General features: G+C 41.3%; 1 protein-coding gene across 1 annotated transcript in view; it reads left to right on the top strand.

Annotated features, from left to right (window-relative positions):
- SLC9A7 (solute carrier family 9 member A7) overlaps positions 1 to 19,661 on the top strand; it is a 151,947-nt gene that overhangs the window by 83,075 nt on the left and 49,211 nt on the right. The window contains exons 4-8 of the mRNA XM_007991491.3: positions 5,829 to 5,905; positions 8,745 to 8,857; positions 15,570 to 15,675; positions 16,013 to 16,154; positions 18,521 to 18,626. Coding sequence (XP_007989682.2) covers positions 5,829 to 5,905; positions 8,745 to 8,857; positions 15,570 to 15,675; positions 16,013 to 16,154; positions 18,521 to 18,626 — 544 coding nt within the window. The remainder of the gene's footprint in view (positions 1 to 5,828; positions 5,906 to 8,744; positions 8,858 to 15,569; positions 15,676 to 16,012; positions 16,155 to 18,520; positions 18,627 to 19,661) is intronic.

Raw genomic sequence — 19,661 nt, forward strand, 5'->3', positions numbered from 1 at the left:
TCAAATAAATAAATAAATAAATAAAAACAAATGCCAAATATCTTTACAAATATTTATGGGTGGCTCTCTCCCTCTCCCATTGTGGTAATGTCTGAAAATTAAGCCTCCCCAAAGTCAGGTAACAGCTGTGGAACTTGTTTCAGCTCTCTTTCTGAATGAGGACTAAAGGAAACCTTTTCAGTGAGTCTAGAGAAGAGAGATTTTGCCTGACAATAAAACTCAGCAACATCCTTAGGATCTAGAAAATGCCTCCGAAACTGATAAACTCTAGCTAGATCAGTTGAGAAAAAAGGAGGAAAGAAACAAATTACCTGTATTAGGAATATAGGAAGGGACTTTACTACAGACCCTTCAGATATCAAAAGGATAAGGGAATACTATGAACAATTTCTGTGCCAATAAGTTTGACAACATCCTAATGAGATCTTGCCATGAAAAACAACTCAAAAAAAGAAAAATAAATAAATCTGGCAACCCAGGTGAAACGGACAAATTCCTTGAAAGACGTAAATTATCAACCTGAGAAGAGATGGAAAGCTTGAACAGACCTATATTAAAGAAATTGAGTTCATCATGAAAAACCTTTCCAGGCACCCATATGGCTTTACTGGTGAATTATATCAAGCATTTATGGAATAAATAATACCAATCTCATACAAATTCTTTCACAAAATAGAAAAGGGAATACTTCCCAATTCATTTTATGAGAGGATGCCGGTCCATCAGTCTGGGTTTTCTATCAGTCACTCTGCACTTTTTAGATGGTTTTTAAACAATTTCCAACCAACATAAATATAGTTTACAGAGCATTTGGTATGTATTAAGAACGGATATTCTTTATTTCTGTTTTTACATCCATTCTTTCTAATCTTCACAGAAACTCTGTAAGAAGGTGATGGCGATTGAAGATTAGTTCACACTGCTTCTCCCCCAGGTTTCCGACTCATTGATAAACAGACACAAAGAGTTAACTTGTGATTAAATGATTCATTTAGGATCCAAAGTCCCTGGTAGATGCATGTTGGAGCAAGTCACTTAACCTTTAGTAATGGGGCTTCTTACACCCTACCTCATGAATTGAGGACAGGTACCCTTTAGCCAGGTCAGTCACAGTTACACTTAAGGAGGCTAAAATGGAGAGATCCTAGAAATTGTTGGGCCTGCCAAAAGCTGCCTCTTTTGCTCACAGCATGGAGGCTAAAGGAGCAAGAACAATTCCCCACCTTGCACAACAAGGTCAAGATTACAAGTCAGGGTCAAACTTCCTCTTTCAGAGATCAAGTGACCCCTTCTTACTGCATAACCTTCAGGGCAGGAGGGGAAGGGGGAGAGAAAGGGAACATAAGTTCCATCTCCATAATAGGTGCTTGAGGAGTGGAGGCTGTGTGTTTCTGCACACCAGCCCATGCATTTGTGTACTCACATGTAGAGTGTCCTGCGTTTTATTGATGATGAATCTCAGCTCAGAATGATTAATGATGCATATGCGGTTACATAGATAGTGCGGGACTGAGGCAAGGTGACTCAGTCTGTCTGACTCCAGAGCCCAGAGTTGTTCTTTTGTGCCTTATTGCCTCTGGATTTAGGTTTTCTGTACAAAAAAAGACCATATCGTTTACCTGACTACTCTGGGTTGCCAGGGTCATCCGAATTTGTATGTCATTTACTGACATGTAATAGATGGGAGATGGTTATTATGGGTATAAATTACGTTATTTTTTACATAAGTGGAGAATTTGGGAACTCTTCTTCAGCTCAAATGGGTGATGAGTAATTTGATATTTTACATAACTAATCTTAATGTATAATCAGTCATAGTTGTTTTAAAATGAAACCAAATCATGGGTTGTGAAAGCCACTCTGATAGTTGAAAGACATTTTAGTTTTTGCAGAACCTTCCCTTTATTAGCACCATTTTCTCAACAGAAAAACAACTCACAGGCTTTGCCAGTTCCCAATCAATTTGTTTTTGAAATACTAGCCTGAGTGGGAAAAAAACCCAGTAATTGGTTTTTCTCTGCTCTCACACTATGGTAACCAACACAGAAGACTTCTGTGATTAAATGTGGGAGGGATTTCTCCCTACCAGCAAACAGGCAATCAGTTCTGCAATAGACACCAGCTGGGTGTCCTCCAGTTCAGTTCTGACACTATCTACCTGGAGATACTGCCAGATCCCATGGAAGGCTGAGTCCCACAATACTGCCCCCCGCCCCATCTCAGACACCTGTCACAAGTCTGGGACTTCTGACTGCCTGGCTTCAAGTTGGGGTTTCCATGACCCCCTCTTTCATTACATTGCTATAGTGGCTCACAGAACTCAGGGAAATACTCATATTTACCAGTTTATTATAGAAGATATTACAAAGGATACAGATGAAGAGATGCATAAGGCAAGGTGTGGAGAAAGGGGCATGGAGCTTCTATGCCCTCCCGGGGCACCACCATCCAGGAACCTCCACGTATTCAGCTATTTGGAAGCTCTTGGAACCCCATCCTCTTGAACTTCTTGTGGAGGTTTCATTGCATAGCCATGATTGACAACCGTGTAGAAAAGTGATTGGACAAAAGGGGTGTGATCTAATGCTGACAGACTGAGTGGGGAAACCCAGCAAGGCCTATGTGTTCAGATTCTTCTTGGCCTTTCTGTGTGGCATACCTTCCTCCCCAGTATGGGGCAGGATCCCTTCTGAAATGAGGGTCTTATGACCTACTTCAAAAAGGCAGGAGAAAATTAGAGTATATTTTTAGTTTCTATGGCCTGCCTTGGGACAGAAAAGGAGCAGCTGAAAGGAGGGCAAGAGAAGGTCAGAGAGATTCTATTTTTTTTGCTACCTGCTTCTGAGGCCTAAAGTGCCCAACATTACAACAAAAGACTGTAACAAGAGCTGCGGGAGCTTATGAGCCAGGAACTGTAGATGAAAACCAATACATACACATCATAATATCACAGCTAGTCTTTCAGGTTATCAACTATTAGTTTAGTCTCTTTCCTTTTTAAATTGCCCCTATAAAGGCACCTAAATAGTTGGTCCTTAATATGGTTACCATCTCTGATGAAACCTGTTGTCAGTGAAATGTGTAATAAATATTTCACCAATTAACGGATGGTATATACACAGATAACATTCAGACCCTCTGACCTATGCACATCATATAGCTATCATGCAGACCTGGGCCTTCTGACTTGAAAAAAGTTCTCATTGGAATTAGCTTTGATTTTGTGCTACCACTCATGGTTTGCTTAGAGGGCCTTGGCAGGGAAATAATTCACCCATAGAAGCCATTATTAGTGGACTCCCCCACCAAACACACACACACACACACACACACACACACACACACTCTTTCTCTCTGTCTCTTTCTCTCTCTCTCTCTCCTTCTGTCTCTCTCTCTCTCTCCTTCTGTCTCTCTCTCTCCCTCACTCTCACACACATATACAATAACATGTTAAAACTTGCCAGTGAGGAATGGGAGGGGATAGGATTTCCCAAGGAGTAGCAGTGTAAGGCTTAGAATGGTACAGCTAGAAATTGGGATGTCAGGTATATTTTCACCAAAGCAAAACTTCTCATCCTGGGCTGTCTTGGGCTTATATTTTTGAAGACTTTGCCAGGGCGTGCCATCATCTCCTTTTGTCTCTTCTTGTCATTTTATAATTGAGGAGGAAAAGTAAGGGAGATTCTGAACTAATCATGGCTGTATTGTAACCAAATAAGGGTAGGATGAAAGATCTAGGATTTTACTGGATACCTCCTGTCCTTTCTTTCCCAAAGAGAAGTGGGAATCGAAGAACTGGGTAGCAGGGCAGCTTGCACAGTGAGAGCATGATGCTTTGGGGTCAGGAGACCACCTTTCCAGTCTGGGCCTTGGTTTGGCGGACATGTGACTTGAAGCAGCTTACATCATGCCTTTGAACCTTGGATTCTCTCATATAAGATGTTCCAAATAATACCTTCCAGATAGATCATTGTGAGAATTGGATGGGCTAATATATGTGAAAACACTTTGTAAACTATGAAGTATACATTGAAGTACTAGACATAATACACAAATAGGTAGTATAGCTTTTCAAAATACAGTTAAGTTTCAGCTTGCATCAGCAGATATGAACGGGAGATGGGTAATTGTGTGTGTGTGGTTTTAGAATATATTATGAAAGTATTTTTGGCTACAGATTTACATTCCTAATTTTTTGCTTTGGCTAATGTCATGAATATGAATTTATCTAATTTATATTCAGAGTTACCATGGGAATATCTACCCAAAGGAAAGCTGAGTGGCAAGGAAAAGCACATCTGGGATTGAAATTTGTTCTTGGATATCTCACAAGTGTCATTCATCTGGTGCCTTGTTCTTAGTGCACTCCTAGCCCTCCCTGATTGAAGCCCTTTCTGGAGCTTTTAAAGAGAAACAGACTCACAGCTGTTGATTTTTTTGAAATATATATTTTTCAAAACATTGATGTATAAATGCATTTGATTAAAAACAAAAAGGCGGTTATTTAAGAGGCAAACATAATGTGTCCATCTTATGTACAGGCAGCACCCTCATTCGGTGCCTGTCAGCATGGCAAGCCCTTGAAGGATTCTCTCCTGAACAGGTGGCTTAGGGGCAGCAGGCATTCCTTAACACCTTCTTCACCGACTCAGATAGGGGCAAGCACTGGGAAGGCCCTGTGCCTGGGATGCAGACCAGAGGACACCTGCAGCCCTTTGTCTGGTCATGCTTCGTGGTGGCTGCCTGATCTCGTCTGGGTTCTTCTTCCTGCACCCTGTCTTTTTCTGATGTTGCTCAGCTGACATGCTGAGGCTCTTCTGCCTTTAAAAAAAATTTAGGTAAAGTGTTCCTGGCCCTTGTTTGATCGGGGTGTTGGGAGATTTTGTCTGTTTGTGTTAAATAGTTCTGATTGTCAAATGAGAATGGCTTATGCCTTGAGGAGGCAGAACTGTGTCTTAGGATCCCAGGAACAGGCAGAATTTCCTCTGTTGGAATATCCCACAGGCCTAATGACTTGTAAGAAGTAAATCCTTCAAAGACAACATGGTGAAACAAGTAAATCCGTGTGTGTGTGTGTGTGTGTGTGTGTGTGTGTGTGTTTACATTTTTAAGGTAACCAATGAATGTGCAGAAGCATTGAAAGGATTGCAGTTTTGCCACTTCTTTCTGAATAATTTCTAGATGTGATATTGATGTGTGTTTCTTTTTGTATAAACTTGGCCATCTTAAATGGAACTATCTGTTTCTCATTTCTCTGCATCCATCTCTATTGTCACTCTTTCCCAGGCTTCAGACATTAATCTAGATGAATATAAGGAGACGCTTCAGGTTCCATGAGCAGATATTTAGGACTCTGTTTTCTGATATCAAATTAAGCAGAAAGCTCATGACATAGCACTTTCACACTTTGTTTTAAACTTCTATCTGTGATGATCTTCTGAGGTACCACCAGAACTGGAAGTGATGTGCTGAATCACTGAGTAAAATGGTTTGGGTTAAATCTATAAAAATGATTGGTCTACTCACACGCACACGTGCACAACATATACACACACTTACTGTAATTTAATGAAATCATCCAGAGCAGTTTTGTCTAAAAATTTACTAAGTCCTTGCTTACTTGCTCACTACCTAGCTGTATAGAAGATAACTTAAAACCATGATGTCTAAGGTTAAATAGCACCATATAGGAGTAACTTCAGTTGTTACTTGATGTAATGGAAACAGTAGGTAGAGTTCCACTTTTGAGAGACTTTTAATGTGTTTCTTAAGCTCATTGTTGAACATCACAATGTGATTCCTGAGTTTTGTTTGTTTGTTTTATTCAGAGACACTTTTTCAGAAATCTTGGGTCTATACTGGCCTATGCCTTCTTGGGGACTGCTGTTTCATGCTTCATTATTGGGTAAGTGAACCTTTGTATTATAACCAAATTAACACACATTCCATAGGGATGAGATCCATTTGGGTCCACAGAGTCCAGTATTTTGATATTTTTGATGGCAGTCAGGATCGAGATTTACACTGTTCAGTATGGTAGCTATTAGCCACATGTGGCTATTTAAATTAAGATCAATTTATATGAAATAAAATTATACCCAACACCCAGATCTTGGTTTCTATTATCATTCTTTGATAAAAAGAGCCAGAGCCCCTTGCAGAAATGGCTAATTCTAGGGCTGGGGCAGGAAATATACAAGATGAAAAGGGAGTATCTTATAATGCCAGAAGGTAAGGAAGTGCTCAGAAAACAGACAGGCAAAAGAATGTGGGGAATGTCAAAGGGACACGAGAGCCAACCTGAAAGCCCCTGTAATGGTCAAAGCCCCCCCAGCCAATGGCTGAAGAACAACAAAACAAATAACATTGTATTAGATTATCCCCAAGAGCATAAAGCAAATATCCCTGAGTCCATATGGATATAAATAAGCGATTGGATGAATAAATAAATGGGGGAGAAGAGACAAATCTCCTGTGCGAAGAATTCCAAATACTTCATGTAGATACATCCCCCTCAAGGAGGTAGAGCTCAGTCCCCTCCCACTCCCTCTTTGAGTGTGGGCTGTGCATAGTGACTTCTTTCTGAAGAGTACAGTACAGAAAGCAGGAAAAAAGAGTAGCTTTACAGTGGAGAAGCCGGACAAATACTACTTCAACTAGGTGATCAAGGTCAACATCAGCAGTGGTAAGTCACGTTGATAGTATGTACCTTGATATTTGTGATGAGAAGGATACTCTACCTCTCTGGTCGTTCGCTTAAAACCACATTACCTCAGTATAACCATGAGAAAAAAAAATCAGACAAATCCTAGTCAAAGGATATATCTACAAAATACCTGACCAGTATTCCTTAAATCTGCCAAGGTCATCAAAAATGAGCAAAGTCTGGCCGGGCGTGGTGGCTCACGCCTGTAATCCCAGCACTTTGGGAGGCTGAGGCAGGTGGATCACAAGGTCAGGAGATCGAGACCATCCTGGCTAACACGATGAAACCCTGTCTCTACTAAAAATAAAAAAAAAAAAAAATTAGCTGGGTGTGGTGGTGGGCACCTGTAGTCCCAGCTACTCAGGAGGCTGAGGCAGGAGAATGGCGTGAACCTGGGAGGTGGAGCTTGCAGTGAGCTGAGATCACGCCACTGCCCTCCAGCCTGGGTGACAGAGTGAGACTCTATCTCAAAAAAAAAAAAAAAAAAGCGAAGTCTAAGAAACTGCTGTCACAGCCATGAGGAGACTAAAGGGATTGGATGACTAAATGTCATGTGGTATCCCGGATAAGATCCTGGAACAGAAAGAGGACATTAGGTTAAAAACTAAGAAAATCTGAATAAAGTTAGGATTTTTATGAATTTTTTAACAATTGGCTGGAGATAATAGCAGGGGTCTTTTGTGCCATCAAAAAAGGAGGGGCTTGGACTTATCCTTTAAGAGATACACATTATTGAAGAATGACACATTACATAACTGACATTAGTGACGACAGGAAGCAAAATGGGGAAAAGGCTACCGGAGAAGTCTATTGTGTAGGTCACAGACTGGTGGAAGGAAATGGAGAGGAAGGTCTTGTTCCAGGAATGTTTAAAGGGTACATGAAAGAAGCCTTTGATAAGCAACAAAGGGCAAATCAAATCTGTAACATACAATTGCTGTGAAATGAAATTGAACTGGTTAAGTGTCTAGAACAGTGTCTGGCACACAATAGGCAAGCATTAAGTTATAGCTGTTTCTTCTCAAACAGATTCCCTTCTGCGAATAGTTCTTTTGCTCCTAGCTTAGCTAGTCCACCCTTCTAAGCATTTGAGACACAAAGGTAGGCAGTGGCATCAAGAATCTCATTATTAGAGCGTTGGCTGTAGGGTATAATGAGTCAAGTCCATGGTTATTTTTACTCCTCTAACCCCTGCAGCTGCTGCTATCACTGCTGCTGCCACCACACACACACGCACACGCACACACACATACACGTGCATGCACACATACCCTTGTAACACGTACTAGACCTTTTCACACTCCTCACTCCTCCCAGTTTGCAAGCTGTCTTGTAGGAAATGTTCTTCCTCCAAGCTGAAAAATTTAACTTGGTAGTCCCTCTTAGCCCATGTCACAGTCTACATAGCATAAGGAGGGCTATTGCTGGCCCACCTGACCCATGCAGAGAGTGAAAGTCCAGATATCTTGATGGGTATATGGATGTTCTAATAGGATATTTAAAGATATTTGCCTCTTTTTCCTTTCTTTGAAATAATTTTTGGCAGAGAAGGCAATAGTAGGTCAATCCCTTGGATCTTTGTGACCAACCCATTTTTTCTCTCTCTGTTTTCATCCAGTCTACTGATTTCTCTGACTTTAAATGCATTATCTTAGAATCTTGTGAGTTTTGTAGCAACTTATTGCTACAAAAACATTATGCCGGGTTCTGTCTCTTCCTTTCCTCTGTATTACCCAGTTGTTTCAAATGCTTTAACTTTGTTGCTAATTGAAGACTGTGCTTCATGGTTGCTTTAGTTGTTAGAGTACAACTTTTAAAAATGAAATGTTCAGATATTTCAGCAAGATGACATTAACTTGCAAACTCTTACTTGATGCCAAAATCCTATTTGCCAATGTCTCTGATAAGTGTCCAACCATGGCAGCTGCCTGTTATTTTCATAAATCTCTAAGAACAGCATTCTAGTACTATTCTGCTTGCATGTTTGCTAAGTTACTTATTTGTTTCTCCTGACATAGTTTACCTTACCTTCTTACAGAAATCTCATGTATGGTGTGGTGAAGCTCATGAAGATTATGGGACAGCTCTCTGATAAATTTTACTACACAGATTGTCTCTTTTTTGGAGCAATCATCTCTGCCACTGACCCAGGTATTTGGCTTTGCATATTTGGCTTTATTATTATGGTATTCCATTATTTAAATCTTAAAAAGTTCAGAGCAATCATTAACTTTTGTTGTAGTAGGGGGAATGTAGTATTTATTTGCATGGCATGGTGGTGGAAGAAATGACCAATAGGTGGGTCTAACAGAGTTAGATGGCTTTTCTTTTTCTTTTTCCTTTTTTGAGACAGGATCTCACTCTGTTGCCCAAGCTGGAGTGCAGTGGTGCAATCACAGCTCACTGAAGCCTTGACCTCCTGGGCTCAAGCAGTCCTCCTGCCTCAGCCTCCCAAGCAGTGGGACTATAGTTAGATGGCTTTTCTAAGAAGGGCATGCAATTTCCTTTTATATTATTAATTTTTCATTGTTGTAAAAATGCCTGACATAAAATTTACTACCTTAACAATTTCTTTTTTTTTTTTTTTTTTTTTTTTTGAGATGGAGTCTTGCTCTGTTGCCCAGGCTGGAGTGCAGTGATGCGATCTTGGCTCACTGCAGCCTCCACCTCCCAGGTTCACGCCATTCTCCTGCCTCAGCCTCTCAAGTAGCTGGGACTACAGGTGCTCGCCACCACGCCTGGCTAATTTTTTTGTATTTTTAGTAGAGGCGGGTTTCACTGTGTTAGCCAGGATAGTCTCAATCTCCTGACTTCGTGATCTGCCCGCCTCAGCCTCCCAAAGTGCTGGGATTACAGGTGTGAGCCACCGTGCCCAGCCTATCTTAACAGTTTCTAAGTGTATAGTTCAGTAGCGTTAAGTATACCCACGTCATTGTGAAACCAATCCCAAGAACTTTTTCATCTTGCAAAACTGAAATGCTGTACCCTTTAAACAACAACTCCCCAGTCTCCCTTCCCTGCAGCCCCTGGCAGCTATCTTTGACTTTCTGTCTCTATGAACTTGACTACTGTAGAAATTTCATGCAAGTGAAATCATATAGTATTTGTCCTTTTGTGACTGGCTTATTTCATTTAGCATAATGTCCTCAAAGTTCATCCATGTTATAGCATTTGTCATAATTTCCTAACCTTTAAGGCTGAGTAATATTCCATTCCATTGTATCTGTATAGCATGTTTTTGGTTGTTGTGGTTGTTTTGTTTTGGTTTGGTTTTTGAGATGGAGTTTTGCTCTTGTTGACCAGGCTGGAGTGCAATGGCACGATCTTGGTTCACTGTAACCTCCGCCTCCCAGGTTCAAGCGATTCTCCTGCCTCAGCCTCCCGAGTAGCTGGGATTACAGGCATGCACCACCACGCCCAGCTAATTTTTTTGTATTTTTAGTAGAGACAGGGTTTCTCCATGTTGGCCAGGCTGGTCTCAAACTCCCAACCTCAAGTGATCCGCCCACCTCGGCCTCCCAAAGTGCTGGGATTACAGGCATGAACCACCACACCTGGCTATATAACATGTTTTGCCTTTCATCTTAGAATGACTAATTTGGTCATAAGTTTTACACTTTGATTTTCTTCTTTCTCAGTGTTGCCCTTTTGCCTTCTTTTATGTAACATATCATTTGGTTTAAATAATACCTTTTCTTAGTAGAAACACACATGATTATCTGTAGTGAATGTAATTTAATTTATAAACTCCTTTTGTGCAGCGTTCCTAGAGGACTGTGCACTGTGACATGGTTTTTATTCATCAATCCCTTGCCCTGTATTTTTCAAGTGTTGGTTGAACCAATTCTTACAAGTGAATTATTACACCTTCCCTTGCAGCTCAAAAAACAAACAAAAAAGTTATCCTTTCCAAGTTGGAACCTATAATTTGATCAGTTTGCATAAAGTAGTTACAGCTATTCTCTTCCTTAGTGTCAGCTATTGAGAGTACACCTTAGGGAAAGAAGTTCTGGAGAATGAGCTGCTCCTGTCCTCACGGTAGAGATGGAAAGGTCTGTTCAATGTCTTCAATGCCCTCTAATATTCTGAACAGTATTAACCTTAAAGATACTAAGATATCCCACTTGACCATGCCTCTTGGGGTCCTCTCCATCAGTGCTATCTTATAGATCTTTCTGTGAAGATAGAGATGTTCTATAATCTGCAAGTCCATTGTGGTAACCAGTAGCCACATGTGGCTTTTGAGCACTTGAAATGTAGGGTAATGCAGTTGGGGGACTGATTTTAACTTTTATTTAATGTTAAGTAATTTAAATGTGTATAGCCACATGTGGCTAATGGTTACCACATCAGACAGCATAGCTCTAGACAGTTGTGTGGTTCTGAAGAATCTCAATGTTAAAAAAAAAAAAAACAAAACAAAACAAAAAAAAACATTGACCTCTCTTACCCTCATATTTTATTACAAACATCCTGAGTAAATTAGTATTGAAGATTTGGCTGTCGAGGCACACTCTGGTTTGTGAAAAGGTGGGATTTGGAGTCACAGGCCTTGGGTTGAGTTCTAGCCCTACCAATCACTGATCGGGTAGCCTAGACACATATTATCCCCTGACATCAGTTTCCTCATCTATAAAGTAGAAATGATGGCACCTATTTCCTAAGGCTATTATGAAGATGAAATGAAACAACACGTGTAAGGCATAGAGTGTACCATCTCTAAATTATGCTGGTCTGTGTCCACATCTGACTCAGACAGAGGTTTCTCAGTTTTCCTTATGTTTAAAAAATAAATAAATAACAGATCATCTCTTAACCCAAGCATGTTTCCAAAGAGAACTCTGAAAATCAGTTTTATTATTTTAATCCTGTGCTGTCTGTGACTGTCTCCAGATGTGTGTCTATGGAGAAATAGACCTTCATAAGTCTGAGAAAGGTGTTTAGTCTGTCTGAAAATGTGTTTCTAAGTATACTCATCTATAATTTTATTACTAACGTCTTACTAGTACCACTAACAAGTAAAGGGAAGTTAGTTTAACATAAAGATTATTGATATTGTTTCCTGAGCTATCAGTGTTACTTCATTTAATTGGATAGAGAGGCTTACTTTTCTAGATTATCTTTGTAATTGTTTACTTCCCTTTAATGTGTCTATGCTATGGTAGAAAATAATGGAAGGCATTACCATGCTACTCCATTTTCACTTGGCCTATGAAGATTGGCACCGTAAGGGTTTTATAGAAATGGAAGTTGTAGAAAATTGAAAGTTTAAACTTATTAAACATCAGGACATTAACTTTAACTGCTTTTTAAATAGAAATCTTCCTGAAATGTAGAATGTTTTTGCAAACTAGAAGTGTTTTACCAGCCTCCTAGAAATCTGTTGTTTGAAAACTTGGGTCATAAAAGAGATAAAAACTTAAGTGCAGAGTTAAGCATCACAAGACCAGATTGACTTCCAGTGTCTGCTGCATCAAACAAAAATTCTGATATTGGCAGCCTGGGCAACATAGAACTTCATCCCCACAAAAAAATTTTAAAAATTAGCTGGCCATGGTGGTAATTGCCTATAGTTCCAGCTGCTCGGGGGCTGAGGCAAGACGATTGCTTAAGCCCAGGAGTTTGAGGCTGCAGTGAGCTGTGATCGCACTACTGCACTCCAGCCTGGGTGACAGAGCAAGACCCTGTCTTTAAAAAATGAAACAAAAAACTTTATAGTATTAGGATACAGAGTCATATTGACTGATATGGAAGAATAAGAATCCTTGTCCCTGATTACTGTACTTGGCTTGAGACATGAGTCTTTGGTCTTCTGGTCAAAGTTGACATAATATGTGTGGGATAGTGTAAGCTGCACTGTGACAGGGAGCCTTCTCCACTCTGTGGTCATGTGTCATGGCTGCCATGTGCCATCTTTGTGGGCTTTTGTTTTAGACAGATCCACAATTAAAGGAAAAAAACACATTTCCACCCCATGGTGCCTTCCTAGGAAGCCACCAGAGAACACATGCCACTGCACTCCAGCCTAGGCAACAGAGACCCTGTCTAAAAAGAAAAAGAAAAGAAAAATAGAAACCTGTGAGTCAGGCTGATTGACTCAAGGAGTGCAAAGGTGATGAGGTAAAATTGGGGAAAAGACATCATGATGGTTCACAGGAAGGGCATGCAATTTCCTTTTTTTATTATTAATTTTTTATTGTGGTAAAAATGCCTGACATAAAATTTACTATCTTAACAATTTCTTTTTCTTTTTCTTTTTTTTTTTGAGATGGAGTCTTGCTCTGTCGCCCAGGCTAGAGTGCATCCTCTGGGACTTGGTTCAAATGTGCCACCTGCCTAGTCACTCTTTCTAGACTCCATTATCTGCTCCCTCAGCTCTTTGAGTTAGGTCTGTTTTGTACATGTCAGTGCTTGCCACTTTGTACTGAGTGCTCACAAGGGCTAAGTGCCCTTGAGTACACGGATGAAGTGTCCATGAAAAGTTAGCTGAATGAACACATTTAGGTCCTTGAGTTTTTCCTTCTTCATATATCTGCCATTCTTTTGTTTTTCCCACTGCCTGTACCCAGTGATCTTCAGTTAGTTAATTGTGATTTCTCAGTCTGTGTCCAGTTGGAAACAGCTATGACCCTGCTCACCCTGATTTCAAGGGTCCTGCTGTAGGGAGGAGGGCAGTTTGTTTCATCTCTGCCATCAGAAACCACTTAGCCAGTCTGTCATCCCCATCCCATCGTCTTCCAGTTGTCAGCACTCACATCCCTCCTTGTGGTCAGGCACAGACTTGCTCAGGAGGGGCACAGAAGGGATCCTGACCTGTTTTGTGAGATAATGAGCAGGGAGAATGAGAAGTTGAAACTTAGATCAATGCAATGTAAGCATTTATTGTTATTATTATTAATTATGCTTTTAGGCCAGGTGTGCTATGCATCTGTGGTCCCATCTACTTGGAAGGCTGAGGTAGCGGGGATTGCTTAAGCCCGGGAGTTCCAGGCTACAGTGAACTATAATCACACCACCGTACTCCAGCCTGGGCAACAGAGCAAGACCCTGTCTCAAAAAAATATAAAAATAAAAATAAAATTTTTTAAAAATTGGCAAAACCAAACGGTAGCGTCAGGGAATGTGTATTTGTGTGATTAAATTATAGGGAAAGGCAAGAAAATGATGACTATAAAATTTAGTTTAGTGGTTCCCTTTAGTGAAGGAAGAGGCTTCAGACTGGGATGGGACATATGGGGGACTGACAAAGTTCCATTTCTTGAACAGAGGGGTGGTTACAAGACTGGTTGGCTTATAATAACTCACTAAACTGAACATTTGTTTGGCTTGGTTTTCTGATTGTATCAATTAGCAATGCTTTTGGCTGCAAAGAACAGAAAAACCTGGCTAATTCCTGCTTAAACAAATAGATATTTATCTTGGGTACCAGTACTGGGGCTGATGTCCCAGCTTCCACTGCAATCAAAAAGTACTACACTGTCTTTCTGCTGCACTGTTCTGGGGTTTCAGTCACACATCAGTTGCCCCATGGAGGCGAGATGACTACGACTACGTTGGTATCTGGCCTCTCCGCCTTCTTCCTGACAGGAAGAGGTGATGCTTTCTGCAAGAGAAGCTGGGAAAGTGGGTTTTTAGTTTTTGCAGTCCTATGGTAGAAACCATTGAGAGAGGGTAGTTGGGTATGAGTGTTGAGAGGGAACACAGCTCTTGTGCATATATCTAGAGTGGTGGTTCTCAATCAGGGGCAATATTGCCCACACCCCCACCCCTGTCATTATTATTTTAAGCAACACACACACCATATTTCAAAGGCTTGGCAAAAAGATAGAATTTATAAAATCTAATTAATCTTTTTTTTTTTTTTTTTGAGATGGAGTTTCACTCTTGTTGCCCAGGCTGGAGTGCAATGGCGCAGTCTCTGCTCACCACAACCTCTGCCTCCTGGGCTCAAGTGATTCTCCTACCTCAGCCTCTGGAGTAGCTGGGATTACAGGCGCCCACCACCACACCCGGCTAATTTTGTATTTTTAGTAGAGACGAGGTTTCTCCATGTTGGTCAGGCTGGTCTCAAATCGCAACCTCAGTGATCTGCCCGCCTTGACTTCCCAAAGTGCTGGGATTACAGGCATGAGCCACCGCACCCGGCCTTTTTTTTTTTTTTTTTTTTTTTTTTTGAGATGGAGTTTCACTCCTGTTGCCCAGGCTGAAGTGCAATGGCACGATCTTGGCTCACTGCAACCTCCGCCTCCTGGGTTCAAGTGATTCTTTTGCCTCAGCCTCCCAAGTAGCTGGGATTACAGGCGTGTGCCACCATGCCTGACTAATTTTGTATTTTTAGTAGAGACGGGATTTCACTGTGTTGGTCAGGCTGGTCTCAAACTCGTGATCTCAGGTGATCCACCTGCCTCGGCCTCCCAAAGTGCTGGAATTACAAGCGCGAGCCACCGTGCCGGCCAAAATCTCATTAATCATTTGTATAATAACTTTGTTATTTTAACCTTGGCTCTATTGAGCCAGAGAAATCAAAGAGATTTCAACACACTGGTGAAGTCAAATCACATTGATTGTCATTAGTTTTTGAAGTTCTGTAACAGATACTTTCAAAGTGTGATGGGATCACTGTGGAAAGCATAGTGTTTTGGTGCAGTGTCATTAGACTCAAGCATCATATCAAAGCTCCTTCAGATAAGGAAGATTGCCGTTTTCATTTCTGCCACAGATAGACAAGTCTGTCTTTGACCCCCTTGCTATCTCTTGAATCACCCCATCCCACTCAAGATAGAAATTGCCTCTATAAATCTGTAATCAGTGGTTTAAGGTCAGAAACCAAAACTAATTTCTGTGCTTTTGGCTCACTTTTCAGTGACTGTGCTGGCAATATTTAATGAATTGCATGCAGACGTGGATCTTTACGCACTTCTTTTTGGAGAGAGTGTCCTAAATGATGCCGTTGCCATTGTACTGTCCTCGTAAGTACCAGTGTTTCTGCTGGAGAAGAGACACCTTGGTTTCCTGTATGCTTTGGGCTAAATTCAGAGGCTCATCTTAAATGTATTACATATTGAATTGGGTGTTTTTCTAAATGAGATTTATCAGCTTCGTGGATGAAATTATGTTGCTTAGTGTGCCCAGCAGCAATCAGAATGCTGACGCCAGTGTAACATGGTGGCTGCAGATTAAATGAAATGAATTTGCCCTGGACAATGCTTGACAAAATGTAGATACCTATGTTTGTCGATATTTTCAGGTACCACGGTGTAAAACCAGTGCAGTCTTTTAAAACTGTCTCTTGTTTTTAAACTTCAGGTCTATTGTTGCCTACCAGCCAGCAGGACTGAACACTCACGCCTTTGATGCTGCTGCCTTTTTTAAGTCAGTTGGCATTTTTCTAGGTATATTTAGTGGCTCTTTTACCATGGGAGCTGTGACTGGTGTCGTGACTGCTCTAATATCCTTTTTGTAGTTTCAATTAGGGCCTGGGTATGTGTGTGTGGCATTACACTTTCGAAAAGAAAGTTCTCAGCTGTTCTTTCAAATTGGAATCTTACATTGATTGTTCCACTGGGGTGTGATGGCTCCTGAAATATGTCATTTTGGTAAAGCATGACGGTTAGGTCCCTAGCTGAGAGTCTGAAACAATGTTTAGGAATACAAGCCTAGACTTCGCTCTGTCTTCACCTTTGCTTTTTCTCTCCCTTTCTTGTGATCCAGTTGGAGCATCAGTTTTAGAGGGGCGAAAAGAGCTGAGGAGCCAAGAGGTGGCTGGGAATTAGGGACTACTGGCTGGGAAGTACTTTAGCCCCAGCTAGCTGCTGCCACCTGCTGTTCTGGGCCACATGGTGTTAAGTGGTGATAGCTATTAGTGGCCTTCCATAAGCAAAGGATGGCTGGGATTTAGTTTAAACAAACTAAAAAAACAAAATGTGGAAAGAGCAGGCATCCCTTCTACAGATGTGCCGAGTCCTACATCATATCCTCTTTGGTGGGCAGTGCTATGTAATTTAAACCACATCATTCCAACATGTAATCAATATGGAAAAAAACCCAAAATTATGATAAAAATAATTAATGAGATGTTATACATTCAATCTTTGTGGCAAGCCTTTGAAATATGGTATGTGTGCCGGGCGTGGTGGCTCACACCTGTAATCCCAGCACTTTGGGAGGCCAAGGCAGGCAGATCTCCTGAGGTCAGGAGTTCAAGACCAGCTTGGCCAACATGGTGAAACCCTGTGTCTACTAAAAATACAAAAATTAGCCGGGTGTGGTGGGGCATGCCTGTAATCCCTGATAATCAGGAGGTTGAGGCAGGTGAATCACTTGAACCCGGGAGGTGGAGATTGCAGTGAGCCCAGACCGTGCCATTGCACTCCAGCTTGGGCAACAGAGCGAAATTCCATCAGAAAGAAAGAAAGAAAGAAAGAAAGAGAGAAAGAGAGAAAGAGAGAAAGAGAGAAAGAAAGAGAGAGAGAGAGAGAGAGAGGGAGGGAGGGAGGGAGGGAGGGAGGAAGGAAGGAAGGAAGGAAGGAAGGAAAAAAGAAAAGAAAAGAAAAGAAAAGAAAGAAAGAAATATGGTGTGTGTGTTGCTCTTACAACACATCTCAATTTGGAGTAGCCACATGGTAAGTGTTCAGCTACCACATTGGATAGCGCAGATTTAAATTGCTTTCTTCACAAGGGCCCTTTTGATGCCCTGGAGACATATATTGCTCAGTGAAATCCCTCATGAGATGCTTCTATGCTGGCCCTGTGTCGAATGGCACTGTTACAAGAAGGATCTCTGGTCCCAAAAGGTGACACCAGCACCTGGTAGCTGCCTCAAGAATTGCGCATTTCTTTCTTTTCTGTGCCTGCCTTAGGCACCTGTTGTGGACTCAGGTGGCCTCAGTGGTGCCCAGAGGTCAGGGTCTCACAGGCCTTGTCTTCATAGCCCTGCTGGAACCAACCCAACAAGCCAGCCTGACGTCATGACCGTGCCTCTCAGAACCATGGCCATTCAAGGAGCACAGAAAACCAGTTGCCAGTTTCTCTGGAAAGCTGAATTTATTTAAAAAACAAAACAAAACAAAAAACGCCTTATTGACATATAATTTATATACCATTTAAATGTAATGGCTTTTGGTATATTACATGATATTTTTTTTTTGACAGAGTCTCGCTCTGTTGCCCAGGCTGGAGTGCAGTGGCGTGATCTCTGGTCACTGCAACCTCTGCCTCCTGGGTTCAGTCGATTCTCAGCCTTCTGAATAGCTGGGATTACAGATGTATGCCACCACACCCGGCTAATTTTTGTATTTTTAGTAGAGACGGGGTTTCAGTATGTTGGCCAGACTAGTTTCGAACTCCTGACCTCAGGTGATCCACCCGCCTTGGCCTCCCAAAGTGCTAGGGTTACAGGCATGAGCCACCACGCCCTATGTGATTAATTTCTTAAAATTGTGGTAAAATATAGCTAGCGAGATTTGTCATTTAACCATTTTTAAGTGCACAATTCCGTGGGGATTAAGTACATTCACAATGTCAGGTAGCCATCCCCTTGTCTACTTTCAGAATTTTTTCATCAACCCAAACAGAAGTTCTGTACCCATTGAACAGTATCTCACTGTTTCTTCCTCCAGCCCCTACAAAACTTGTGTTCCACTGGAAAGCTTAATTTGTATTACTTAAGAAATCTCCAGCAGCTTTAGAGCCTCCGAAAAAAAAGGTTGAAGGGAAAGGCTAGCCCTTTGGGGAGGGGTCCTGGGCTAGTGGAGTATGGTTCTTGGTGGCCTTGATACATATACCTGGAGACAGGGTCCTTGACAGAATGCCAACGTGACTAAGTTTACCAAACTGCACTGCTTCCCCCTGCTGGAGACAGCGCTCTTCTTCCTCATGTCCTGGAGCACGTTTCTTTTGGCAGAAGCCTGCGGATTTACAGGTAGGTTTTCTCTACTCTTGCACCACCCTTCCCCTCACTGTAGTGGGGCCTGTGGGAACTTGAAGGAAGCAAAGAATTCTTAGACAGCAACTGCATGGAGTTTAACTGTTCAGCAAGTGTCCGTATGAAGGATTGCTGAGCAAGGCTAGTGTTCTGTCTTAACTGGATTGTTTACTTTCCAAAAAGCTAGATTTTATTTTATTTTACTTTTTTAGAGATTGGGTCTTGCTCTGTCACCCAGGCTGGAATGCAGCAGCACAATCATAGCTCACTGTAACCTCGAACTGCTAGGCTCAAGGGATCTTCCCCCTTCCCCCTCCCAAGTAGCTGAGACTACAGGCACGTACCACACCCAGCTAATTTTTTTATTTTTTGTAGAGATGGAGTTTGCTATGTTGTCCAGGCTGGTCTCAAACTCCTGGCCTTAAGTGATCCTCCTACCTCAGCCTCCCAAAGCACTGGGATTACAGGCATGAGCCACCATGCCCAGCCTGAAAAAGTAGATTTTAATGATAAAGTTTATCATTCCAAAGTCAATTACATTTTTGAGTACTCATTCTAACTATAAGTAGATGTTAAGGTGCAAAGAATCTATTAAAATTTTATTTGTATATTTCCCTTGATTGCTATGTTATTTTACAAACAGTAGCAATAACAAGCAAAATATGTGTCCTTTAAAGGGTGATTTTGCATCTGCTCAGGTGAATGTGAACACGGTTTTTCATTGTTGTGTCTCTGGGCTATTTAATCGTTGTTTTTCAATATCAAATTTTTATGGTGTCAGTTTCATATAGTATTAGTGTGGTGAAACGTGGTTTTACTTCCTCACATTCTCTCATTTTTAAAAAATCATTGAATTTTTCCATTAGAAAATTCAAGTACAGTTACTGTACATAATCCAGGTACTTAGGATGTACTTTTATCACCCTTTCAAAATACTGTAGAAAATCTTTATATGCAGCATTACAAAATGCCCCACTTCCTTAAAATTTAACAGTTATCTGTAAATGTGTAGGCAAAGTCCCAGGTGCGTCA

This window comes from Chlorocebus sabaeus, chromosome X (genome assembly GCF_047675955.1).
Source record: "Chlorocebus sabaeus isolate Y175 chromosome X, mChlSab1.0.hap1, whole genome shotgun sequence".
NCBI classification, from domain to species: Eukaryota; Metazoa; Chordata; class Mammalia; order Primates; family Cercopithecidae; genus Chlorocebus; species Chlorocebus sabaeus.